The sequence below is a fragment of the Moschus berezovskii genome, chromosome 17 (genome assembly GCF_049115385.1).
Source record: "Moschus berezovskii isolate FMDL1 chromosome 17, NW_MosBer_1.0, whole genome shotgun sequence".
Classification (NCBI taxonomy): domain Eukaryota; kingdom Metazoa; phylum Chordata; class Mammalia; order Artiodactyla; family Moschidae; genus Moschus; species Moschus berezovskii.
In genome coordinates, this window is record NC_142476.1 from 26,094,273 (window position 1) to 26,117,748 (window position 23,476).

The 23,476-nt window shown below is 42.1% G+C and overlaps 1 protein-coding gene and 1 pseudogene across 1 annotated transcript in view; both read left to right on the top strand.

The window, feature by feature from the left end:
* LOC129550940 (small ribosomal subunit protein eS4, X isoform-like) overlaps nt 1-4,349 on the top strand; it is a 62,914-nt pseudogene extending 58,565 nt beyond the window's left edge.
* Nucleotides 4,350-16,650: 12,301 nt separating this feature from the next.
* NIBAN1 (niban apoptosis regulator 1) overlaps nt 16,651-23,476 on the top strand; it is a 182,140-nt gene continuing 175,314 nt past the window's right edge. The window contains exon 1 of the mRNA XM_055419109.2: nt 16,651-16,831. Within this exon, the coding sequence (XP_055275084.2) occupies nt 16,777-16,831 (55 nt within the window). The 5' untranslated portion in view covers nt 16,651-16,776. The remainder of the gene's footprint in view (nt 16,832-23,476) is intronic.

Here is a 23,476-nt window from a genome sequence, read left to right on the forward strand (position 1 = left end):
GGCTCCCTCTTACCATGGTTAATTTCCAATACTTCTAGGATTTAGTAACATAATTTATGTGGCTATAACTTTAATAGCACCATGTAAAACATAGCCATTAAGGCTGCAGAATTCCTGCCAATCTGATTTAGCACTAATCCAAACTCTGCCATACTTCCAAATTTAATTGCAGCCTGACTTACACTAAAATTTTAAATTTTATGAATCTAATTCTTTTTAAATGAGATCAATAAGGAACTAAAATTGTAAACATTCAGGTAGTAACACGTACAGGGCTGCTAATTCTCTTACCAAAATTTGAGACAGATGACTTTAAACTGAAATTGGAATTAGTGTATATAGAGAGCCAATCATTAATCAAGTGTCTAGAATGAAAATAAATCACTTTTAAACATGACTGTAGAGAATGAAAAATGATTAAGGAAAGAAAAGCAAATTATTATATATTGTGCTAACTGCCATTTGTTGGCATAGGCTACAAATCACTCATAGAAAGCAATGTCTATTTATATTTGCTTTAATCAATTATATAAAGAGATTTAGTATAGCTGTAGAATGCTTTAATCTTGCATACAAGTACTATATTTAAAGCAATATATATTGGTCAAAAGGTTTTTGGCTGGAAAGGAAGACAGAAACCCAATTCAAACTTAACAAAAAAAAAAAGGGTGTGGGGGACTATTTACTGTTTCATGTAACTGGGAAAGCCAGAACTCAACTAGTAGAATGTCATCAGAGAACTCTTTTGTTTCAATCAGAGGCTCTCCTTCTGGTGAACAAATGTTCATTAGCTGCTTTATTGACTATGTCAAAGCCTTTGACTGTGTGGATCACAATAAACTGTGGAAAATTCTGAAAGAGATGGGAATCCCAGACCACCTGACCTGCCTCTTGAGAAACCTGTATACAGGTCAGGAAGCAACAGTTAGAACTGGACATGGAACAACAGACTGGTTCCAAATAGGAAAAGGAGTGTGTCAAGGCTGTATATTGTCACCCTGCTTATTTAACTTCTATGCAGAGTACATCATGAGGAACGCTGGGCTGGAAGAAGCACAAGCTGGAATCAAGATTGCCGGGAGAAATCTCAATAACCTCAGATATGCAGATGACACCACCTTTATGGCACAAAGTGAAGAAGAGCTGAAGAGCCTCTTAATGAAAGTGAAAAGGGAGAGACAAAAAGTTGGCTTAAAGCTCAACATTCAGAAAACTAAGATCATGGCATCTGGTCCCATCACTTAATGGCAAATAGATGGGGAAACAGTGGAAACAATGGCTGATTTTATTTTTCTGGGCTCCAAAATCACTGCAGATGGTGATTGTAGCAATTAAATTAAAAGACACTTATTCCTTGGAAAGTCATGACCAACCTAGACAGCATATTAAAACACAGAGACATTACTTCGCCAACAAAGGTCCGTCTAGTCAAAGCTATGGTTTTTTCAGTGGTCATGTATGGATGTGAGAGTTGGACTATAAAGAAAGCTGAGTGCCGAAGAAATTGATGTTTTTGAACTGTGGTGTTGGAGAAGACTCTTGAGAGTCCGTTGGACTGCAAGGAGATCCAACCAGTCCATCCTAAAGGAGATCAGTCCTGGGTGTTCATTGGAAGGACTGATGTCGAAGCTGAAACTCCAATACTTTGGCCACCTGATGCAAAGAGCTGACTCATTTGAAAAGACCCTGATGCTGGGAAAGATTGAGGGCAGGAGGAGAAGGGGACGACAGAGGATGAGATGGTTGGATGGCATCACTGACTCAATGGACATGGGTTTGGGTGGACTCCAGGAGTTGGTGATGGACAGGGAGGCCTGGTGTGCTGTGGTTCATGGGGTCGCAAAGAGTCGGACACAACTGAGCGATTGAACTGAACTGAATTGAACTGAGCAGCTCAAGATTCATGTCTTACCAGTTTATCAGCCCAAGGGGAAAAGGAGCAATTGTTTTCCTTAAAAAATTTATTTATTTATTTATTGGCTATTCGTTGCTGCCTGGGCTTTTCTCTAGTTGCGTTGCGTGGATTTCTATAGCTTCTCTTGTTGTAGAGCATGGACTCTAGAGCATGAGGACTTCAGTAGTGGCAGCTCCTGGGCTCTAGGGTCCAGGCTCATTGTTTGTGGTACATGAGCTTAGTTGCTCCATAGAATGTTGGATCTTTCTGGGTCAGGGATAGAACCTGTCTCTCCTGAAGTGGCAGGTGGATTCTCTACCACTGAACCACCCGGGCAGCCCAGCAGTTCTTTTTCAGTAGCTATAATAGAGAAATCCTGGGCAAGATTCTAACTGGCCCAGTTTGGAAATAGACTAACAAAATGTATTTCAAAGGCCCTCATACTCTTTCTCCTTCAGAACTGTTATTCTTACAGTTAGCTGATCTTGGCTAAATTTTAGGAGAATGTAATCTGATTAAATTGACTCACCTTGGGTGTTTAAAAGTGACAGCTTTATCATTTACAACTTAACTGAAATGATAATTGGTGAAATGTCAAAATAATAAAAGGAATTTAAGGCAGTGTGGATGAAGACAGTTTTAATTGGGTTCAATAAATTATGCCAATGTGGAAGGATCAGTTCAGTTCAGTTCAGTTGCTCAGTTGTGTCTGACTCTTTGCGACCCCATGAATCACAGCACGCCAGGCCTCCCTGTCCATCATCAACTCCCGGAGTTCACACAAACTCACCTCCATTGAGTCGGTGATGCCATCCAGCCATCTCATTCTCTGTCGTCCCCTTCTCCTCCTGCCCCCAATCCCTCCCAGCATCAGAGTCTTTTCCAGTGAGTCAACTCTTCACATGAGGTGGCCAAAGTATTGGAGTTTCAGCTTTAGCATCAGTCCTTCCAATGAATACCTAGGATTGATCTCCTTTAGAATGGACTGGTTGGATCTCCTTGCAGTCCAAGGGACTCTCAAGAGTCTTCTCCAGCACCACAGTTCAAAAGCATCAATTCTTCAGCAATCAGCTTTCTTCACAGTCCAACTCTCACATCCATACATGACCACTGGAAAAACCATAGCCTTGACTAGACGGACCTTGGTTGGCAAAGTAATGTCTCTGCTTTTTAATAGACTATCTAGGTTGGTCATAACTTTCCTTCCAAGGAGTAAGCGTCTTTTAATTTCATGGCTGCAATCAGCATCCGCAGTGATTTTGGAGCCCCCAAAAATAAAGTCTGACACTGTTTCCACTGTTTCCCCATCTATTTGCCATGAAGTGATGGGACCAGATGCCATGATCTTCGTTTTCTGAATGTTGAGTTTCAAGCCAAACTTTTCACTCTCCTCTTTCACTTTCATCAAGAGGCTTCTTAGTTCCTCTTCACTTTCTGCCATAAGGGTAGTGTCATCTGCATATCTGAGGTTACTGATACTTCTCCCGATACCTCCTTCAAACACAAGGCATAGAAGCTTGGACATCTCTGTCCTGCTCACACTATCTGTGAGTGCAGCATATTGGGAAGATGCTGTGAGAAGGGTCTGTCCTTGGTTCAGGCAATAAAGGGTACATTGTTTGTAGAGAACAAAAAAACAATAATTAAACTAAGTCAGCTCTTTTTCACACCTAGTGCAGCCACAGCTTGTGGTCCCGAGAAGCACCTGAAGCCCATAGCAGCTCCAAAGCTTTGGATGCCGGATAAACTGACTGGTGTGTTTGCTCCTCGTCCATCTACCAGTCCCCACAAACCAGGGAACGTTTCCCCCTAATCATTTTCCTAAGGAACAGACTCAAGTATGCCCTAATAGGAGATGAAATAGAGAAGATCTGTAAGCAGCATTTCATTAAGAGTGATAGCAAGGTCTGCACCAACATAATTTACCCTGCTGGTTTTATGGATGTCATCAGCACTGATAAAACTGGAGAGAATTTTCATGTTTTCTATGACACCAGTGGTTGCTTTGCTGTTCACTGTATTATACCTGAGGAGGCAAGGTACAAGCTAGGCAAAGTGAGAAAGATCTTTGTGGGGACAAAAGGAATCCCTCATCTAGTGACCCACGATGCTCGCACCATCCACTGCCCTTGATTCCCTCCTCAAGGTGAATGACACCATTCAAATTGACTTGGAGACTGGAAATAGTACTGATTCAATCAAGTTTAACACTGGTGCATGGTGACTGGAGGTGTTAACCTCAGAAGAACTGGTGTGGTCACCAATCAGGAGAGATATCCTGGTTCTTTCAATATAGTTCATGTGAAAGATGCCAATGGCCACAGCTTTGCCACCTGTATCTCAAAAATTTTCATTTTGTTGCAAAGGCAACAAACCATGGAATTCTCTTCCCTGTGGAAAGGGTATCTGCCTTACTATTGCTGAGGAGAGAGGTAAGAGACTAGAAGCCAAATAGAGCAGTGGATAAAATGATCCCTGGGTGACATGATTGGAAAAGTATTTGTACTTAGTTAAAAGAGTCTGATGCTAGGAGGGATTGGGGGTAGGAGGAGACGGGGACGACAGAGAATGAGATGGCTGGATGGCATCACCGACTCGATGGACATGAGTTTGAGTGAACTCCAGGAGTTGGTGATGGACAGGGAGGCCTGGCCTGCTGTGATTCATGGGGTCGCAAAGAGTTGGATACGACTAAGCGACTGAACTGAAAGATAATACCACATTAAAAAAAAAATGGCTAAGTCATTTTGGTCTTCCCTGGTGGCTCAGACAGTAAAGAATCTGCCTTTAATGCAGGAGACCTGGGTTCGATCCCTGGGTTGGGAAGATCCCCTGGAGGAGGACATGTAACCCACTATTCTTGCCTGGACAAGCCCATGGACAGAGGAGGCTGGCAGGCTACAGTCCGTGGGGTTGCAAACAGTGGGACATGACTGAGTGACTAACACTAAGTCAGCTTGCATTTTCTTATTATCATGTATAGGAATTCTAAACAATTTCAGTGATGTAACATCTAACCCCATCTTGATGGACCAGTCCCACTGTTACTGCATCTCGCTGGAGTTCCTTGTCAATATCTCCTCCCATCTTCCGATTCAAGCACGCTGCAATAGAAGTCAGAGCACTGGCATATTACTTTTCATAACTATTGATACCCGACTAGGAGAATTAATGCATTATATAGAAAAGAGTGAACTGAGACAAAAGGAAATAATCAAGAGATTATGCTTTACAAAGTGGATTATAATTAATGTCAAACTGTGCGTTATAAGCAGTTAGTATAAGCTCATAATATAAAATAATTGAATTAGTCCCCCAAATAAATTCAACAGAAAAGTCTGTTCTGGAAGAGTAATTCATTTGTCAGCTGAGCAAATGAAGCTTATAAGGAATAGCTGAATAATGCCAAATGACAGTTAAACTAATTTAAAGGCAAGCATGTGAATTTGATTTGGACCAGTCTGTCATTTCCTTCATTTTCATGGAGCCCTAGCCCAGCACGGAGTATCATAGCTGGTCCAGCAGGTGGCACTCTTCTCACTGTGCACTTGTACTAAACTAACCACTTGTCCAAGTACAAGGTAGTCAGTCTTGCCTTCAGAAGAACCCTATAATCTGTTTATCTATGGCAATAATACAGTTATAGATTTTTGCAAGAGTAACTATGCTGGTCTATTCTTTGTCAGTTTTCTTTCTTAAATCAATCTGCTCTTCCCCAGTAGCATATTGGATGCCTTCTAACCTGGGGAGCTCATCTTCCAATGTCATACCTTTCTACCTTTGCAAACTGTTCATGGCATTGTCACAGAAAGAATACTGGATTGCTTTGCCATTCTCTCCTCCAGTGGCTCGTGCTTCGTCAGAACTCTTCATTATGACCTCTTCATCTTTGGTGACCCTGCCCAGCATGGCTCATAGCTTCACTGAGTTATGCAAGTTCCTTCGACCACAACAAGGCTGTGATCCATGAAGGGGCTTAAATCAAAGACTTGTTTTATTATAGTACATGGACCGGGACTGATGGGAGAGGGTGGATATAGCGGGCAGCACTGCCCTGATTAGCATCATATGTCCATCCTGATAGCCTTGAATGTGCTAAAGGTGCCACCACATTGCATGCATCATGGTTTTCCTGATACCACCCATCAGCTCCTGACCCCATATTCTGACCCTGAGAAGGGACAAGATGCCAAAGAGCACCCCAACCACCATGCCCACAGCTCAACTCATCACTAAACCCATCTTCATGAGGTAGAAGTAACATGGCTGCAACTGTGCTCAGGGATCTGAGGCCACAAGCATCTCACTTGTGGCCTTGTTGCTTTAGGTCTTTGTTAAATTTGAACACTGGTATATACACGTCTAATTGCCCTATTGGGTCTAGAGTTTGTCATCCTTAGTTTCAAGTGTTTGTCAGTTTCTGTTAAAATACTTTGACTTCTACTCTATGTCTAAGGTCTTACACTGTGCTGGAGATCTACATACAATTGAGATGATTCATATTGGAAAAGCACATTGAACCGAAGCAATCTTTATAAACTTAAAAAAAGAAGACTCTTATAAAAATTCCACACATCCTTGGACCTTTTGAAACTTCCCCTAAAGAATCACTGATGAGCAGAAATTGGATTCCATCTTCTACAGAGTCTCTCTATTTCATCCAGCTCCATTTTCTATAGTTTGTATCATGAAAACATTTTTTTTCAAATATACAACTAAAATATAATAAGCACATTGCTTTCCCTTTCAAAATTTGTCCCGACGCCCTCCTTCCTGGAAAGTGTGATTTATTGTACACAAATCAAAGGTACTATAATAAACACAAGAATAAAAAGCGTTAACATTATTATGTTATGTTAATATTTTCATTTATTATCTTTTTTCATGCTTGATTCATTTAGAGATTATGAAATATATGCTGGACATCTTAGTATATATTGTGTGTATTATATATATAGTCTGATCTCATTTAATTTTCACAGATACTCATTTTGAAGAAAAGAAATATAAATATTAGAAAATTTATTTCCCCAAATCATGACGCAAGTCAATATCAGAATGGTGACTGGAGATTCTAAACCTTGTACCTCTGAAAAAGATAGACCATATTAGAGTATTGAAACAATCTTGCTAGTAAGTGTTCTGTTCAGTTCAGTTCAGTTGCTCAGTCGTGTCCGACTCTTTGCGACACATGAATCACAGCATGCCAGGCCTCCCTGTCCATCACCAACTCCCGGAGTTCACTCAAACTCATGTCCATCGAGTCGGTGATGCCATCCAGCCGTCTCATTCTCTGTCGTCCCCTTCTCCTCCCACCCCCAATCCCTCCCAGCATCAGAGTCTTTTCCAATGAGTCAACTCTTCGCATGAAGTGGCCAAAGTATTGGAGTTTCAGCTTTAGCATCAGTCCTTCCAATGAACACCCAGGACTGATCTCCTTTGGAATGGACTGGTTGGATCTCCTTGCAGTCCAAGGGACTCTCAAGAGTCTTTTCCAGCATCACAGTTCAAAAGCATCAATTCTTCGGGGGTCAGCTTTCTTCACAGTCCAACTCTCACATCCATACATGACCACTGGAAAAACTGTAGCCTTGACTAGACGGACCTTTGTTGGCAAAGTAATGTGTCTGCTTTTTAATATACTATCTAGGTTGGTCATAACTTTCCTTCCAAGGAGTAAGCGTCTTTTAATTTCATGGCTGCAATCAGCATCTGCAGTGATTTTGGAGCCCAAAAAAATAAAGTCTGACACTGTTTCCACTGTTTCCCCATCTATTTCCCATAAAGTGATGGGACCAGATGCCATGATCTTTGTTTTCTGAATGTTGAGCTTCAAGCCAACCTTTTCACTCTCCTCTTTCACTTTCATCAAGAGGCTTTTGAGTTCCTCTTCACTTTCTGCCATAAGGGTGGTGTCATCTGCATATCTGAGGTTCTTGATATTTCTCCCAGCAATCTTGATTCCAGCTTGTGCTTCTTCCAGCCCAGCGTTCCTCATGATGTACTCTGCATAGAAGTTAAATAAGCAGGGTGACAATATACAACCTTGATGTACTCCTTTTCCTATTTGGAACCAGTCTGTTGTTCCATGTCCAGTTCTAACTGTTGCTTCCTGACCTGCATACAGGTTTCTCAAGAGGCAGGTCAGGTGATCTTGTATTCCCATCTCTTTCAGAACATTCCACAGTTTATTGTGATCCACACAGTTAAAGACTTTGGCATAGTCAATGAAGCAGAAATAGATGTTTTTCTGGAACTCTCTTGCTTTCTCCATGATCCAGCAGATGTTGGCAATTTGATCTCTGGTGCCTCTGCCTTTTCTAAAACCAGCTTGAACATCTGGAAGTTCACAGTTCACATATTGCTGAAGCCTGGCTTGGAGAATTTTGAGCTTGACTTTACTAGCGTGTGAGATGAGTGCAATTGTGCGGTAGTTTGAGCATTCTTTGGCATTGCCTTTCTTTGGGATTGGAATGAAAACTGACCTGTTCCAGTCCTGTGGCCACTGCTGAGATTTCCAAATTTGCTGGCATATGGAGTGCAGCACTTTCACAGCATCATCTTTCAGGATTTGAAATAGCTCAACTGGAATTCTATCACCTCCACTAGCTTTGTTTGTAGTGATGCTTTCTAAGGCCCACTTGACTTCACATTCCAAGATGTCTGGCTCTAGGTGACTGATCACTCCATCGTGATTATCTTGTTCATGAAGATCTTTTTTGTACAGTTCTTCTGTGTATTCTTGCCACCTCTTCTTAATATCTTCTGCTTCTGTTAGGTCCATACCATTTCTGTCCTTTATCGAGCCCATCTTTGCATGAAATGTTCCCTTGGAATCTCTAATTTTCTTGAAGAGATCTCTTGTTTTTCCTATTCTGTTGTTTTCCTCTATTTCTTTGCATTGATCACTGAGGAAGGCTTTCTTATCTCTCCTTGCTATTCTTTGGAACTCTGCATTCAGATGCTTATATCTTTCTTTTTCTCCTTTGCTTTTCGCTTCTCTTCTTTTCACAGCTATTTGTAAGGCCTTCTCAGACAGCCATTTTGCTTTTTGGCATTTCTTTTCCATGGGGAGGGTCTTGGTCCCTCTCTCCTGTACAACGTCATGAACCTTAGTAGCCATCATGGTCAACAAAAGAGTCTGAAATGCAGTACTTGGATGCAATCTTAAAAACAACAGAATGATATCTGTTTTTTTCCAAGGCAAACCATTCAATATTACAGTAATCCAAGCCTATGCCCCAACCAGTAACGCTGAAGAAGCCGAAGTTGAACGGTTCTATGAAGACCTACAAGACCTTTTAGAACTAACACCCAAAAAAGATGTCCTTTTCATTATAGGGGATTGGAATGCACAAGTAGGAAGTCAAGAAACACCTGGAGTAACAGGCAAATTTGTCCTTGGAGCACGGAATGAAGCAGGGCTAGGCTAATAGAGTTTTGCCAAGAGAACGCACTGGTCATAGCAACCACCCTCTTCCAACAACACAAGAGAAGACTCTACACATGGACATCACCAGACGGTCAACACCGAAATCAGATTGATTATATTCTTTGCAGCCAAAGATGGAGAAGTTGTATACAGTTAGCAAAAACAAGACCAGGAGCTGACTGTGGCTCAGATCATGAACTCCTTATTGCCAAATTCAGACTTAAATTGAAGAAAGTAGGGAAAACCACTAGACCATTCAGATATGACCTAAATCAAATCCCTTATGTTTATACAGTGGAAGTGAGAAATAGATTTAAGGGACTAGATCTGATAGATAGAGTGCCTGATGAACTGTGGACCGAGGCTGGTGACATTGTACAGGAGACAGGGATCAAGACCATCCCCAAGAAAAAGAAATGCAAAAAAGGCAAAATGGTTGTCTGAGGAGGCCTTACAAACAGCAATGAAAAGAAGATAAGTGAATGGCAAAGGGGAAAAGGAAAGATATACCCATTTGAATGCAGAGTTCCAAAGAATAGCAAGGAGAGATAAGAAAGCATTCCTCAGGGATCAATGCAAAGAAATAGAGGAAAACAATAAAATGAGAAAGACTAGAGATCTCTTCAAGAAAATGAGTGATACCAAAGGAACATTTCATGCAAAGATGGGCACAATAAAGTACAGAAATGGTATGGACCTAACAGAAGCAGAAGATATTAAGAAGAGGTAGCAAGAATACACAGAAGAACTATACAAAAAAGATCTTGATGACCCAGATAATCACGATGGTGTGATCACTCACCTAGAGCCAGACATCCTGAAATATGAAGTCAAGTGGGCCTTAGGAAACATCAGTACGAACAAAGCTAGTGGAGGTGATGGAATTCCAATTGAGCTATTATTTCAAATCCTGAAAGATGATGCTGTGAAAGTGCTGTACTACATATGCCAGCAAATTTGGAAAACTCAGCAGTGGCCACAGGACTGGAACAGGTCAGTTTTCATTCCAATCCCAAAGAAAGGCAATGCCAAAGAATGCTCAAACTACCACACAATTGCACTGATTTCACACGCTAGCAAAGTCATGCTCAAATTCTCCAAGCCAGGCTTCAAACAGTACATGAACCATGAACTTCCAGATGTTCAAGCTGATTTTAGAAAAGGCAGAGGAATCAGAGATCAGATTACCAACATCTGCTGCATCATTGAAAAAGCAGGAGAATTCCAGAAAGACATCTACTTCTGCTTTATTGTGGAGAAGGACTGCAGCCTACCATTCTCCTCCATCCATGGGATTTTCCAGGCAAGAGTACTGGAGTGGGTTCCCATTGCCTTTACCTATATGCAGAATACATCATGAGAAATGCCGGGCTGGATGAAGCAGAAGCTGGAATCAAGTTTGCCAGGAGAAATATCAATAACCTCAGATAGGCAGATGACATGACCCTTGTGGCTGAAAGCAAAGAAGAATTAAAAAGCCTCTGATGAAAATGAAAGAGGAGAGTGAAAAATTTGGTTTAAAACTCAACATTCAGAAAATTAAGATCATGGCATCTGCTCCCATCACTTCATGGCAAATAGATTGGGAAACAATGGAAATAATGACAGACTTTATTTTGGGGGGGCTCCAAAATCTTGCAGATGGTGACTGCAGCCATGAAATTAATAGATGCTTGCTCCTTGGAAGAAAAGCTGTGACCAACTCAGACAGCACATTAAAAAGCAGAGACATTACTTTGGCAACAAAGGTCCATCTGGTCAAAGCTATGGTTTTTCCAGTAGTCGTATACATGTGAGAGTTGGACTATACAGAAAGCTGAGAGCTGAAGAATTGATGCTTTTGAACTGTGGTGTTGGAGAAGACTCTTGAGAGTCCGTTGGACTGCAAGGAGATCCAACCAGTCCATCCTAAAAGAAATCAGTCCTGAATATTCATTGGAAGGACTGATGCTGAAGCCCAAACTCCTGGGCCACCTGATGCAAAGAACTGACTCATTTGAAAAGACCCTGATGCTGGGAAAGATTGAAGGTGGGAGGAGAAGGGGACAACAGAAGATGAGATGGTTGGATGGCATCACTGACTTGATGGACATGAGTTTGAGCAAGCTCTGGGAGTTGGTGATGGACAGGGAAGCCTGGCATGCTGCAGTCCATGGGGTCTCAAAGAGTGACAGAACTGAACTGAACTACTGAAGCAAAATGCATTTAATATGCAGTGTGTGTTGCAAGTATATTGGTCAAATGAGAATGTGACAAATGAGTTTCCTAATTCTATGACATGCAAAAGAATCCCAAAACATACACACATTTTCAAGGTGTGAAATGTCCATCAAACTAATTGCTCCTTTAAAAAAAGATACTTTGAGTGAATTATATCTCAATAAAGATGTTAAAAAAGGTAACATTTTAGTATGTGAAATTTACTTGAAAGAAATGGTCTTTAAGAGTATTTTAAGCCCCCAAATATCGATACAGTACAGAAACTTAACATTTCAAAGGAAATTTCCTAAACTAGCTGATTTGAATCACATGAAGTTGAATCTGGTTCAAAAAGCTATAGAATTGCTTGGAGACTCATTTCTAGTGTGTGATTAATAAAATGATTCCCACTTAGGATTTGCAAATATTAAATACTATGACTAAAATAATGAATTCCTTAATTTTTTCTGTAAACCGATTAGGGAGAAAGAGCTTTATTTGTTTGGGGAAAAAAGGGAGCAGAAGTTCTTGCTTAATATACCAGCAATGATTTTCAAGTTCCAATTAAAATCCACTTTCTCTAGGAAATTGCCTCTCTGACCACTGTTGTCCTTACTAATAAGAGAAATCCTAATTTCCATTTACTGAACACTTACTATGTTCCTAGGGATAGGTTAAGTGCTTCACAAACCCAATAACATTTAATTTTGACTACAGTATGAGGTAAGTGTTATTAACTCTGTTTAACAAATAAGGAGACTAAGAGAGGTAAGTTAAGAAACTTGACCAGTCACACGTTCAGGTCAGGTTCCAGGCTGGAACTGTCTGGTTATAAATCTTAATAACTACACCATACAAAATCCTTCCTTGTACCTTGTTCATTCTGTGAATGCTACAAATGAGCAAAGAATGATAAATCAATATAATCAGTCTTTTCTCAGTGTATTCGCAAACAAGAGGTGACAGGCTAAAACTCTACTCTGACAGGCGATCCAAACTAGTTCTCTTTAATAAGAATAACAGCATTCTGAGGTATAATTATATCAATTTGTATAATGAAAGGAATTACTTTCCTGAGAAGAATGATATGATATGATACACTTAATGTGTATCATATGATACATTTAAAGTGTATCATCAGTTCAGTTCAGTTCAGTTCAGTCACTCAGTCGTGTCCGACTCTTTGCGACCCCATGAATCACAGCACGCCAGGCCTCCCCTGTCCATCACCAACTCCCGGAGTTCACTCAAACTCATGTCCATCGAGTCAGTGATGCCATCCAGCCATCTCATTCTCTGTCGTCCCCGTATCCTCCCGCCCCCAATCCCTCCCAGCATCAGAGTCTTTTCCAGTGAGTCAACTCATCACATGAGGTGGCCAAAGTATTGGAGTTTCAGCTTTAGCATCAGTCCTTCCAATGAACACCCAGGATTGATCTCCTTTAGAATGGACTGGCTGGATCTCCTTGCAGTCCAAGGGACTCTCAAGAGTCTTCTCTAGCACCACAGTTCAAAAGCATCAATTCTTCGGGGGTCAGCTTTCTTCACAGTCCAACTCTCACATCCATACATGACCACGGGAAAAACCATAGCCTTGACTAGACAGACCTTGCTGGCAAAGTAATGTCTCTGCTTTTTAATATGATACACTTAATACAAGAGCTGACTAGAATATTGAGAAAAGAGTTGAAGACTGAATAGCTCAAATCACTGAATAGCTGGAAATGCTCTTGATCCAGAGATCACAGCTTCCATTGATTGCAGATTCTTATATTTTACATTTCATTCCTTCACTTATTCAAGAGTTATCTATTGAGCACCTACTATGCGCTTGGTGCTGTTTCAAGCATTGAACATATTATCAGAGGACATAAAAATCCCTGCCCTTAAGAAAGAAAAAACAGAAACAACAACATCAACAAAGATAATCTCTGACCTCATGGAATTTCCATTTCAGTGGGGGAGAGCCAGAAAGAAACATATGTCAGATGATGCTGGGTGATATGAACAGGGGAAGAGGCAGTGGGATGAAGCTTGGTGTTTAAACAGGGGGTTAAGAAAAGCATCTCTGATACATTAGCATGTAAATAGAGATTGAATGAAGTGAGACAGCTGGAAAGGAAGCCATGCTAATTATCTGAGGGACGAGAAAGCTAGGTGAAGAAAGAGCATGTGCAAAAAAAACGCCCTGAACTTGGTGTGCCCTAGCAGAGCAAAAAGGCCAGTAGGGCTGGAAGGGGAGGGAGAGTGGGTGGTAGGTGAGGGCAGAGAGGAAGTCGGGGTTTGTGTCAGTGACAGACTTTGTGGCTTTTCTCTGAAGGAGACAGACCAGTTAGGAGGCATGTGTAATTATCCAGGTGAGAAATGATGGGGTTGATAGCTGTGGAGAGGATGAGAAATGGTTGGACACTGGATATATTTTGAAAGTCGATTTGAAAGGATTTACTGACGGACTGGAACATAAAATGTGAGAGACTGGGTGTGAGGTATGAGAAATCTTTGTGTTAGAACGCTAGCTAGATAAGTAACTTTGGAGAGAAAAACGTCCCTCGTAGGCCTGGTCCTTGTATGAACAGATCGTTTGACCTTGAAGGTTAAGTCAGCAGGAGTCACTAAAATCTGACTGCTAAGAATAGGGAGAGATGAGTGGTGACCCTTCTACCAAGCTGGTTCTTGTTTGGGAGGAGCTGCCAAGCTAAACAGTGCTTGTGGGAAAAGAACAAGTGCCCTTTCTAATGAACTATTTCTAGTTTGTCAAGGAAAGGAAGGGAATCTAAAGATGTAAGAGCAGATTTTGATCAAATCTCAAGAAGTTGCTAGACTGCGAGCCTATTGTCGGACCCAACCTTAGGTTCCCCCTATATTTTTCTCTCTTTTTTCCCTTCATCCTCCACTCCCTCCTTGGCTCGACTTTTTTTTTTTTTTAATTTTTATTGGCCATATAGTTGATTTACAATGTTGTGTTAATTTCGGGTGTACAATAAAGTGTATCAGTTATACAGGTACATTATTCACTCTTCTTTTTTTATAGATTCTTTTTCTATATAGAGTATTGAGTAGAGTTCCCTGTGCTATATAGTAGGTTCTTGTTAGTTACCTTTTTCATCCATAGTTGTGTGTATATGTCAGTGCCAATCTCCCAACCCCCTCCCCCCATCCAGCCACTGTGTGTGTGTGTGAGTGAAAGTTGCTCAGTTGTGTCTGACTCTTTGCAGCCCCATGGACTGTATAGTCCATGGAATTCTCCAGGCCAGAATACTGGAGTGGGTAATCTTTCCCTTGTCCAGGGGATCTTCCCCTGGATCCATCCCCTGAAAGGATCCATCCCCTATCCCCTGGTAACCTTAAGTCTGTTGTCTTCACCTGGGATTCTACTTCTGTTTTGTAAATATGTTCATATAAACTCTTTTTATTTATTTATATTTTTTCTTTTTTATTGGAGGCTAATTATTTTATAATATTATATTGGTTGGTTTTGCCATACATTGACATGAATCCGCCCCGGGTGTACGTAGGTTCCCCTTCCTGAAACCCCCTCCCACCTCCCTCCTCCCCTTATCCTCCCTCTGGGTCATCCCGGTGCACCAGCCCCAAGCATCCTATATCATGTGTTGAACCTGGACTGGTGATTAGTTTCACATATGATAATATACATGTTTGAATGCCATTCTCCCAAATCATCCCATCCTCACCCTCTCCCACAGAGTCCCAAAGACTTCTATACACCTGTGTCTCTTTTGCTGTCTTATATACAGAGTTATCATTGCCATCTTTCTAAATTCCATATATATGTGTTAGTATACTGTATTGGTGTTTTTCTTTCTGGCTTACTTCACTCTGTATAATAGGCTCCAGTTTCATCCACCTCATTAGAAGGTGAAAAGACAGCCTTCAGAATGGGAGAAAATAATAGCAAATGAAACAACTGACAAAGAATTAATCTCCAAAATATACAAACAGCTCCTTCAGCTCAATTTCAGAAAAATAAACGACCCAATCAAAAAATGGGCCAAAGAACTAAACAGACATTTCTCCAAAGAAGACATAAAGATGGCTAACAAACACATGAAAAAAATGCTCACCATCCCTCATTATCACAGAAATGCAAATCAAAACCACAATGAGATACCGTTTCACACCAGTCAGAATGGCTGCTATCCAAAAGTCTACATGCAATAAATGCTGGAGAGGGTGTGGAGAGAAGGGAACCCTCTTACACTGCTGGTGGGAATGCAAACTAGTACAGCCACTATGGAGAACAGTGTGGAGATTCCTTAAAAATCTGGAAATAGAACTGCCATATGATCCAGCAATCGCACTCCTGGGCATGCACACGGAGGAAACCAGAATTGAAAGAGACACATGTACTCCAATGTTCATCGCAGCACTGTTTATAATAGCCAGGACATGGAAGCAACCTAGATGTCCATCTGCAGACGAATGGATAAGAAAGCTTTGGTACATATACACAATGGAGTATTACTCAGCCATTAAAAAGAATGCATATAAACTATATTGAATTAGCTGCCTCCTTAGTTCAACTGCTAGGCTGCAGGAAGGTACAGTTTACCTTTGTTTCTCAAACGTCACCAGGTCTCAGAATTATCTGGAGAGCCATGAAATCAGGCTGCTGGGCCCCACTCTCACAGTTTCTAAGTGTGTGTGTGTGTGTAGAGGGGAAGAGTGCCTAGATTTTGCATTTCTATGGACAGGGAGGCCTGGCGTGCTGTGATTCATGGGGTCGCGGAGAGTCGGACACGACTGAGCGACTGAACTGAACTGAATAAGTTCTTAGGTGATGCTCCAGAAGAACTGTTGCTTCTGGTACCAAAGAGCAGGGCGTGCAAAGCAAGGGGCCCTTGACCTCCATCTCCTGAGAGGTGAGGGGGAAGGTTCCAGCTTCAGAGGTGTCCGGTCACCAGGGAAACTGTCCTCTGACCCCAAGGTGAAAATCAGAAGCCAGCGAAGAGAAGACGCCGGAAAAGTCCTTCCAGACCCGATAGCCCCTCGAGCTCAACGGGGGAGCGAGGGCGGGAAGACAGCTTCGGGCCGGCCCACAGATCCTCAGAGGGCGCGGAGCCGGAGGAGGCGCCCCGGCAGGCCGCGCCTCTCGGAGGAAGTTTGCCCTTTAATTGCAGAGCCCGGATCGCCGTCGCACCAACTTCCAGGAGCGGGCAGCGGGCGCTGACGGGCGTGTCCGTCCCTCCCGCCCCGGCAGCCGCGGCGCTCCGCATCCTCCGGCACCGTCACCATGGGCGGCTCGGCCTCCAGCCAGCTGGACGAGAGCAAGTGCGCCTACATCCGAGGTACGCCCGCCGGGGGCTTCCCGGGAGCGCGGCGGGTCCGCCCGGACCCGGGGGTCAGGCTGGGCACCCGGGCGCAGGCCCGGGAGCGGGTATCCCGCACGGAACCTGCCGCGCTCCCGCCCTCCACGGCCGGCTCAGGAGCGGCGGGCGCGGGGCTGACCCGGGCGCACAGCCCCTCCCCAGCCAGGGGCGTCCCCTGCCGGAGGGCAGCTCGCCGGAGCCGCCTGGTCGGGGCGGGGAGCGCGGGTCCAGGGCGCAGAGGCTCGGGATGCCTCGGACGCACAGGTGCCGGCTGCGGAGAGGGGGCGCACCCCGGCCGCCCCGCCCCGTCCCCTCCACTCGGCGGCCTTCCGTGGCTGCTCTGCACTCCCCAACCCCGCCCCTGCGCCTGGCACACAGTTCTGAGCCCTTTCTGAACTTGCCGAAAAGAGAACAGGGGGCGATACCCCGCGCCTCTAGAGATTTCCCTGGGGATTCCCGGCCTCCTGCGCTGAATTCCCCTTCTGGTGATATTGGCCGGGTTTTGCAAAACGCAGCGTCGGCCACAGCTTCACTCGAGCTTCATAGTCACTTGTGGGACGGTTTCATCAGAGGCAGGAAGGCCAGTGTCATTCTTCTCCCAGGTTGTTCCCTTCCCGGAGGGGAGGCGAGGGGCGAGGGGGACGGGCAGGCGAAAGAGGAACACGCGTGTTGTGTAACAGTGGCTGAAGTTGTAGACGGAAAGAAACTCACTTGAGCGACTTTCAGGGACACAGTGATACAGTAGAGTGTGAGGCAGGAGCAAACAACCCAAACTGAGCTGCAACTGCAGGAAATCGTGACTCTGTCTCCTGGGTGAGACTGGCCTCTTTCTCTTCCCTCCCCCACAAACCTTGCCGACAACCACTACCTAACAGTTGGTTAGCTCCTGAATTTATGTTTTTCTGGCTTTAGAGGTACCTGCTAAACTAGTATTATACTCTAGGTTTTATCCTAATTCTGTTAAAAAAAAAATTAAGTTCTTTCGGATACCTCTTTCAGGCCCCTGAACCATTTCCTAAGAGGAAAGGATTTAGTTAGTGTGCTTATTCTGTATTTGCTTGCAGTTACCACAACATTGAAAACCACTTAAAACGGATATCAAATCAGGGCACGTGAGAGCAGTTTAATTGATTTTCCAGACTTCTGCTCTGCTGCTTTCAGAGGTAGATGATCACCAACGGCCCATACTGTTAGGGAGCAAAACTTGGTCAAGTATTCCTTTGCTGTTTATTTAACATGGGGGAAAAGATGGATGATTTATTTATATTAGAAAAAAAGCTAAAGTAAGTGTGCCTTAGTCTTACAAATTTGGCTACAGGCTTATTGTTGATATCTGTGTAGGGGACTGAAAGAACAATGTAATAGAACATTGTGAGAAAGGGCTTGCATTTAGTTACTAACAAAATAGGTTTATGTCATTTATTTTATAAAACCGTATTTCACTGAAAAGCTTAGAAACACATAAAGTTGTAGCATGGCCATCTACAGTAATCATTGGAAGTCCAGCCATATGAGGGGTTAACTTGCTTGAAGAAGACTTCATGGTTACCACGGTTACTGCTGCTGATGTATTCATGATTGTATTCATGTGATAAGAAAATGTGTTACCTTTTTCATTCTGAAATCAAGTTATTACACATACAAAAATATGAGATAGCTAGTGCACAGGAAGGGTTGGTAAGAAATGTGTCCTGCATACACTAAAACTATAGCAGACGGCATGACAGTCATTACATTCTCTAGTCTTGTTCTCTTATATCTCCTCATTATTTGTTTGGGAGGGCACTTTCAAAATATGCAGGGGTGGAGGCAAGAGAAGAGTTAAAGTTAGAATACCTCCAGAGAAAATGAGAAGTCTCCTCGTTTGAGAATACTGGTCTTGCCAAAAAGAAAAAACAGCACTGGAAAAATGCATGGTGTTGTGAATTGTTAGTGCATGAGCAAAAGAAGGTCATGAGGCTGTGATTTCCTCACGGTTTTGAAGCCCCAGATCCCTGAAAAAAACCCATAACCCTGTCTTCACTGCTTTGCCCATCCTTTAGCTCATGAATATTCTCAAACTTTGATTTAATCGTAAGCAGAACAACTGAAAGTATGACGGTAAAGTTTAAACACAATTTTATCACCTGTTTCTCATAAAGTAGCTGCCAGTGAAATATTATGGATTTGAAAGCTCCTGTAGCTGAGACAATAACTTTCCTTCAAGCTTAATAAACTTTGCCAACATGGAGAATAACTAGTCAATATATTTGCAGTGAATTTTGTTAATCTTGTACGTGTTGCGAGCAGCTGTATTTTAGTAGGCTGATGATTCTGAATCAGCACTGGCTTTTCGGCAAATCATTTCACAGCTGCCATTTGGTTTGTGTGCGTCAAAACTTTGTGTTGATAGTGATCTCTGTCACAGGGATATTTCAAAAGTAATTTATTTCTTAGGATTTAGTCAATCTCTAGGTAAAGGGATGTCAGAAGTGTTAAAAGTATTACTTTGTCTCTAAAGATGTTAGTTTTGAAAATTACTAACTGGCTCATGTTTCTAAGGACAGAATACATTTTGAGGATAGTGTCTGTAAGTCTGAGTAACGTCCCTTGATAAAATGATGCTATTCATAAATAATACTAAGATCAATTTGTAATCACATGGGTGGTGTCATCTGTTAGCCTTCAGAAATGCTTTTTAGTAGTGACCTAAAAGGGTTTTTCTTTAAGGAAAAAGAAAGCTCATATAATGCAGGCATCAGTGGTCATTTTAGGGCACTTTTTTCTTTTTCTGGCTTGTTTTCTTTTCCTTTCAAACTTTTGGTATGCCTAAAAGTGAACTACAGCTCCAAAAACAGTGTTTTCCTGTTAAGGCAATAATTTTATTTCCTTAAAAAAATTGCCGTTGAATTGTTAATGCATCAAAAGAAAACAAACTTAACTCTCCCACATATGTCCCATGGAGGGCCAGAAAAGCACTGGAAATTCAGTACTGTAGCTGAGAATTGAAGGATACATGGGTTCTTGATGGGGGTGGGAGAATACTGGAGGACACTTCCAGGCCTGGCAGCAGCAGATAGTCAGGAAAACCGTTCTTTTCCTAGACTTACTATTGCATCGTCAGCCACACTGAACCTGTAAAGTGGCTACTTCTGAAATGCTCATAAGGGATCTGATGCTTATAAAGTAAGAAGTGAGTTTCAACTTAAAAACAACATATATTTCTCTCAGGGAAATTTTCTCCTATTTATACCGTAAGGGCTAACTCAGGAGAAATGTGAAGTTCATGCTGATTGTAGTGTCTGGAGTGAAAAGTCTGCCTAGACCGGGTGAATGGACACTAGGAAGTTTGTGGTCTATGCAACCTAGATGTGTAGTTACTAGTCTACACATTTGCTTTCTCTTCACTTGTAATTTGTTGGTGGGAGATGGGTATAAAAACTGGTCCGATCTTAGGGATCAGTTTATCTCTAGTAATAGTACAGCTGACCCTTGAACAACATGAAGGTTAAGGGTGCAGACCCTCTGTGCTGTCGAAAATCTGCATATAACTTATAGTAGGCCCCTAATAACTGTGGTTCCTCACTGAGCATGGCTCCACGTCCCTAGATTCAGTCAACTGTGGATCGTGTAGTGCTGTAGTATTTACTGTTGAAAAAAATAAGTGGACCCACAGAGTTCAAACCTGCTTTGTTCAAAGGTCAACTGTCTGGACCTTTAGGATACAGAGTGTGGTAGACACTTTTAGATGCCACCCCAACATCCTTTCCCCATTCCGCTTTCACGACAGAACTCCACGTTTGTTAGGGTACTGAACCTCTCCGAGATTAGCCCCACTTACGGCTTCTGAGAGGTGGGTGCTGACGGGCCCCTGCCTGTCGTGGTGGTGTCTTGTCAGTGACTGCCGTTGACCCTTGAACAACAGGGGTTTGAACTCATGGGTAAGATTTGTTTTCCATAGTAAATGCTACAGTACTATGTGATTCACGGTTGGTTGAATCTGAGCATGTGAAACCACAGATATGGAGGAACTGCTGTTAGCAAGGAATCGTATATGGAGGGTCAGCGGTGTGGAGGGTGGGCACTCCTCACACCCTGCCCCCACCGTGATGTTCAAGGGTCAGCTGTGTACAAAGCATGGGATTGTGATGAAATCTGGCCACTGAGACTTGAAGGGAACTTTCCCAGCTGCTTCTAAGAAAATTTTCTTCCCTTTCAAAAGGGGACAGAGGGAAGAGATACATCCTTCCTCCTCCTCTTTTGGATTTTGTGGCATCTGAAATATGATGCCTAGAACTGCTGTTTTTGTCTTGAGGAGCAGGAAGAGAGCTAAGACTTAAGACAGAGGCGACATGTGGAGCTGTGCCAGGCCGGGGCAGCCTCAGAGAGGAGAAGTTGGAGCTCAACAAACCTCACTGACTGCCTGCCCTACTTTTGGGTACTTCTTGTTATGAGAGATACAAGTTGGGCTGGTAGAGGCTGCTGCTGCTGCTGCTGCGTCACTTCAGTCGTGTCCGACTCTGTGTGACCCCATAGACAGAAGTCCACCAGGGTCCCCCGTCCCTGGGATTCTCCAGGCAAGAACACTGGAGTGGGTTGCCATTTATCCCCTAATATAATACTCTCTTGCTTTTTAAAATGATGGAAGCTCCAAGTAATAGCTGGCCACATGAACTCCTAGAATAAAGATACCTAGTTGGAGTCTCCCTTGCAACTAGATAGGGTCATGTAACTGAGTTTTGGCTAATGGGATGTAGGTAGAAGTGTTGTATGTGATCCCCAGAAAGTGATCTGAAAAGTAAAGGGTGTGCCTTTCTTTCTGTTGTCCCCCATACTGCTGGCTAGATTGTGAATGTGACTGGAGAAGCCATCTTGGACTATGGGGTGTTCTTTAAGAAGGAATTCATGCAAAATGAAGTGAGCAAAGGAACCCAGGTCCTGAGGATTTCATGTAGTAGAACTTCCATACCAGCCTTGGACTACTTACTTCTGGACCATAATGAGGGAGAGAGAAACTTCTATCTTATTTAAGCCAGTGTTCCCTTATTATGTGTTCCCTTACTTGTGCTATTACTGTTATTCACAGTCAAACTCTTTCTAACTAATATAATTGTCTTCTGTTATGGCCCAAAGCATATTAGCCAGTACACTCAGTGTAGCGCCTTCCTAGATCCACTGTAAGAAAAATTAATCCAAATAAAGTAGGAAGTGGGTGAGAATTATATCATGAGTATTTGTCTCGTCCCTAATTTGTAGAAATGAATGAATTCTCCTAAGAAGTGAGGAATTGCGGTCAGGTGAAAATAGCAGGGATGGAAGAAAAGGAGAGGACCCAGTATAAATTATGCAAAAATGTGTATTGATTATATGCATCTAAATTATATCTTAATTTAAAAAATACCAATCTACTGATGAAGCTAGCAGGAGTTTTGCATTAGGGAAATTATTGCAGACTGGGAATTTCTGGTGGCGACTATTACTTTCTGCTACATTTAGTCTTTGTGAATGGAAATCAAGACTAAGAATTTAATGTGAATTGAGTTTCTTAATCTAAGAAATCTCATTAAAAATAAGGACAGTTGGCTGAGACAAACCAATGTTTTCCCTTGTCCTTGTGGAAGAAAGAGTGATCTTCCCTCTTGAGTCCCAATTGATGCTTTGATGAATTCATAGAGTCAGATGCTAAATCAAGATCTGGTCTTGATGAAACACATTTTTCTCCTATGGACATTTGCTATGAGACAACCATTTCCTCAAGAGTGCTTTAGTAATAGAAACTCCTAGAATGATGATAGTGATTTTAAATTTTTATCTATTTATTTTTTATAATAGTAACTTCTAGGATGACAGTAGTGATTTTTATTTATTTATCTTGCTGTGAACTATTGAACTGATTGTGGTTTTACTCTGTTATTCTTTGGGATTATCTGAACTGGATTCCCAGGTAAGAAGTGCAATAGCAAGAGCACAATTTGTGATAGTAGTTTCTGATTCAATCAAAATAAATGGACTGTGAAAGTTTTACAAAATATTTTATGTGCTGTATGCCAGTGAATTTTGATCCCTTAACCAGAAATTTTATTTTCTTTTGTCAGTGAAGCTAGCTAACAACACCATTTTAAGAAAAAAAGATACCTACAACAATTTGCCTTGTGAAATGGAAAATGAAGTCAGAGGTGAGGATAATCATGAAAAGGAAGACAGAACAAAAGAGCACAATTCATCTGCTACAATCTGTTTTAAAACACTTTAGTAAAACGTGACATGAGGGCTAAAATTCTAACAGTTCCAAACTAAAACACACACACACACACACACACAATCCCAAATGTAATACACATTTTCTCCTTTGAAGCTGGAAAACTCATTTTAAAAAGAGACTAGCAAGTTGCTGCCAGTAAGAAAATGCAAGCCAGTTTATAGAAGTGCCTCCTTTTTTTTTTTTTTTTTTGGTACTATATGTTTTTTTTCACAGGAGAGAAGAAAAGATTTATATATGAAAGAAATTAATTCAGTTTTACAAATTGCAAGATCTAAGGCCCAAAGAAGTTTATATTTCTCTGCTTGATGTGTTTGGATGTTGCTGTGGGTAGATTAGAATAAATCAGAAGTTTTAAACTAGGAGCCTTGAGTGCTTTTTAAAAA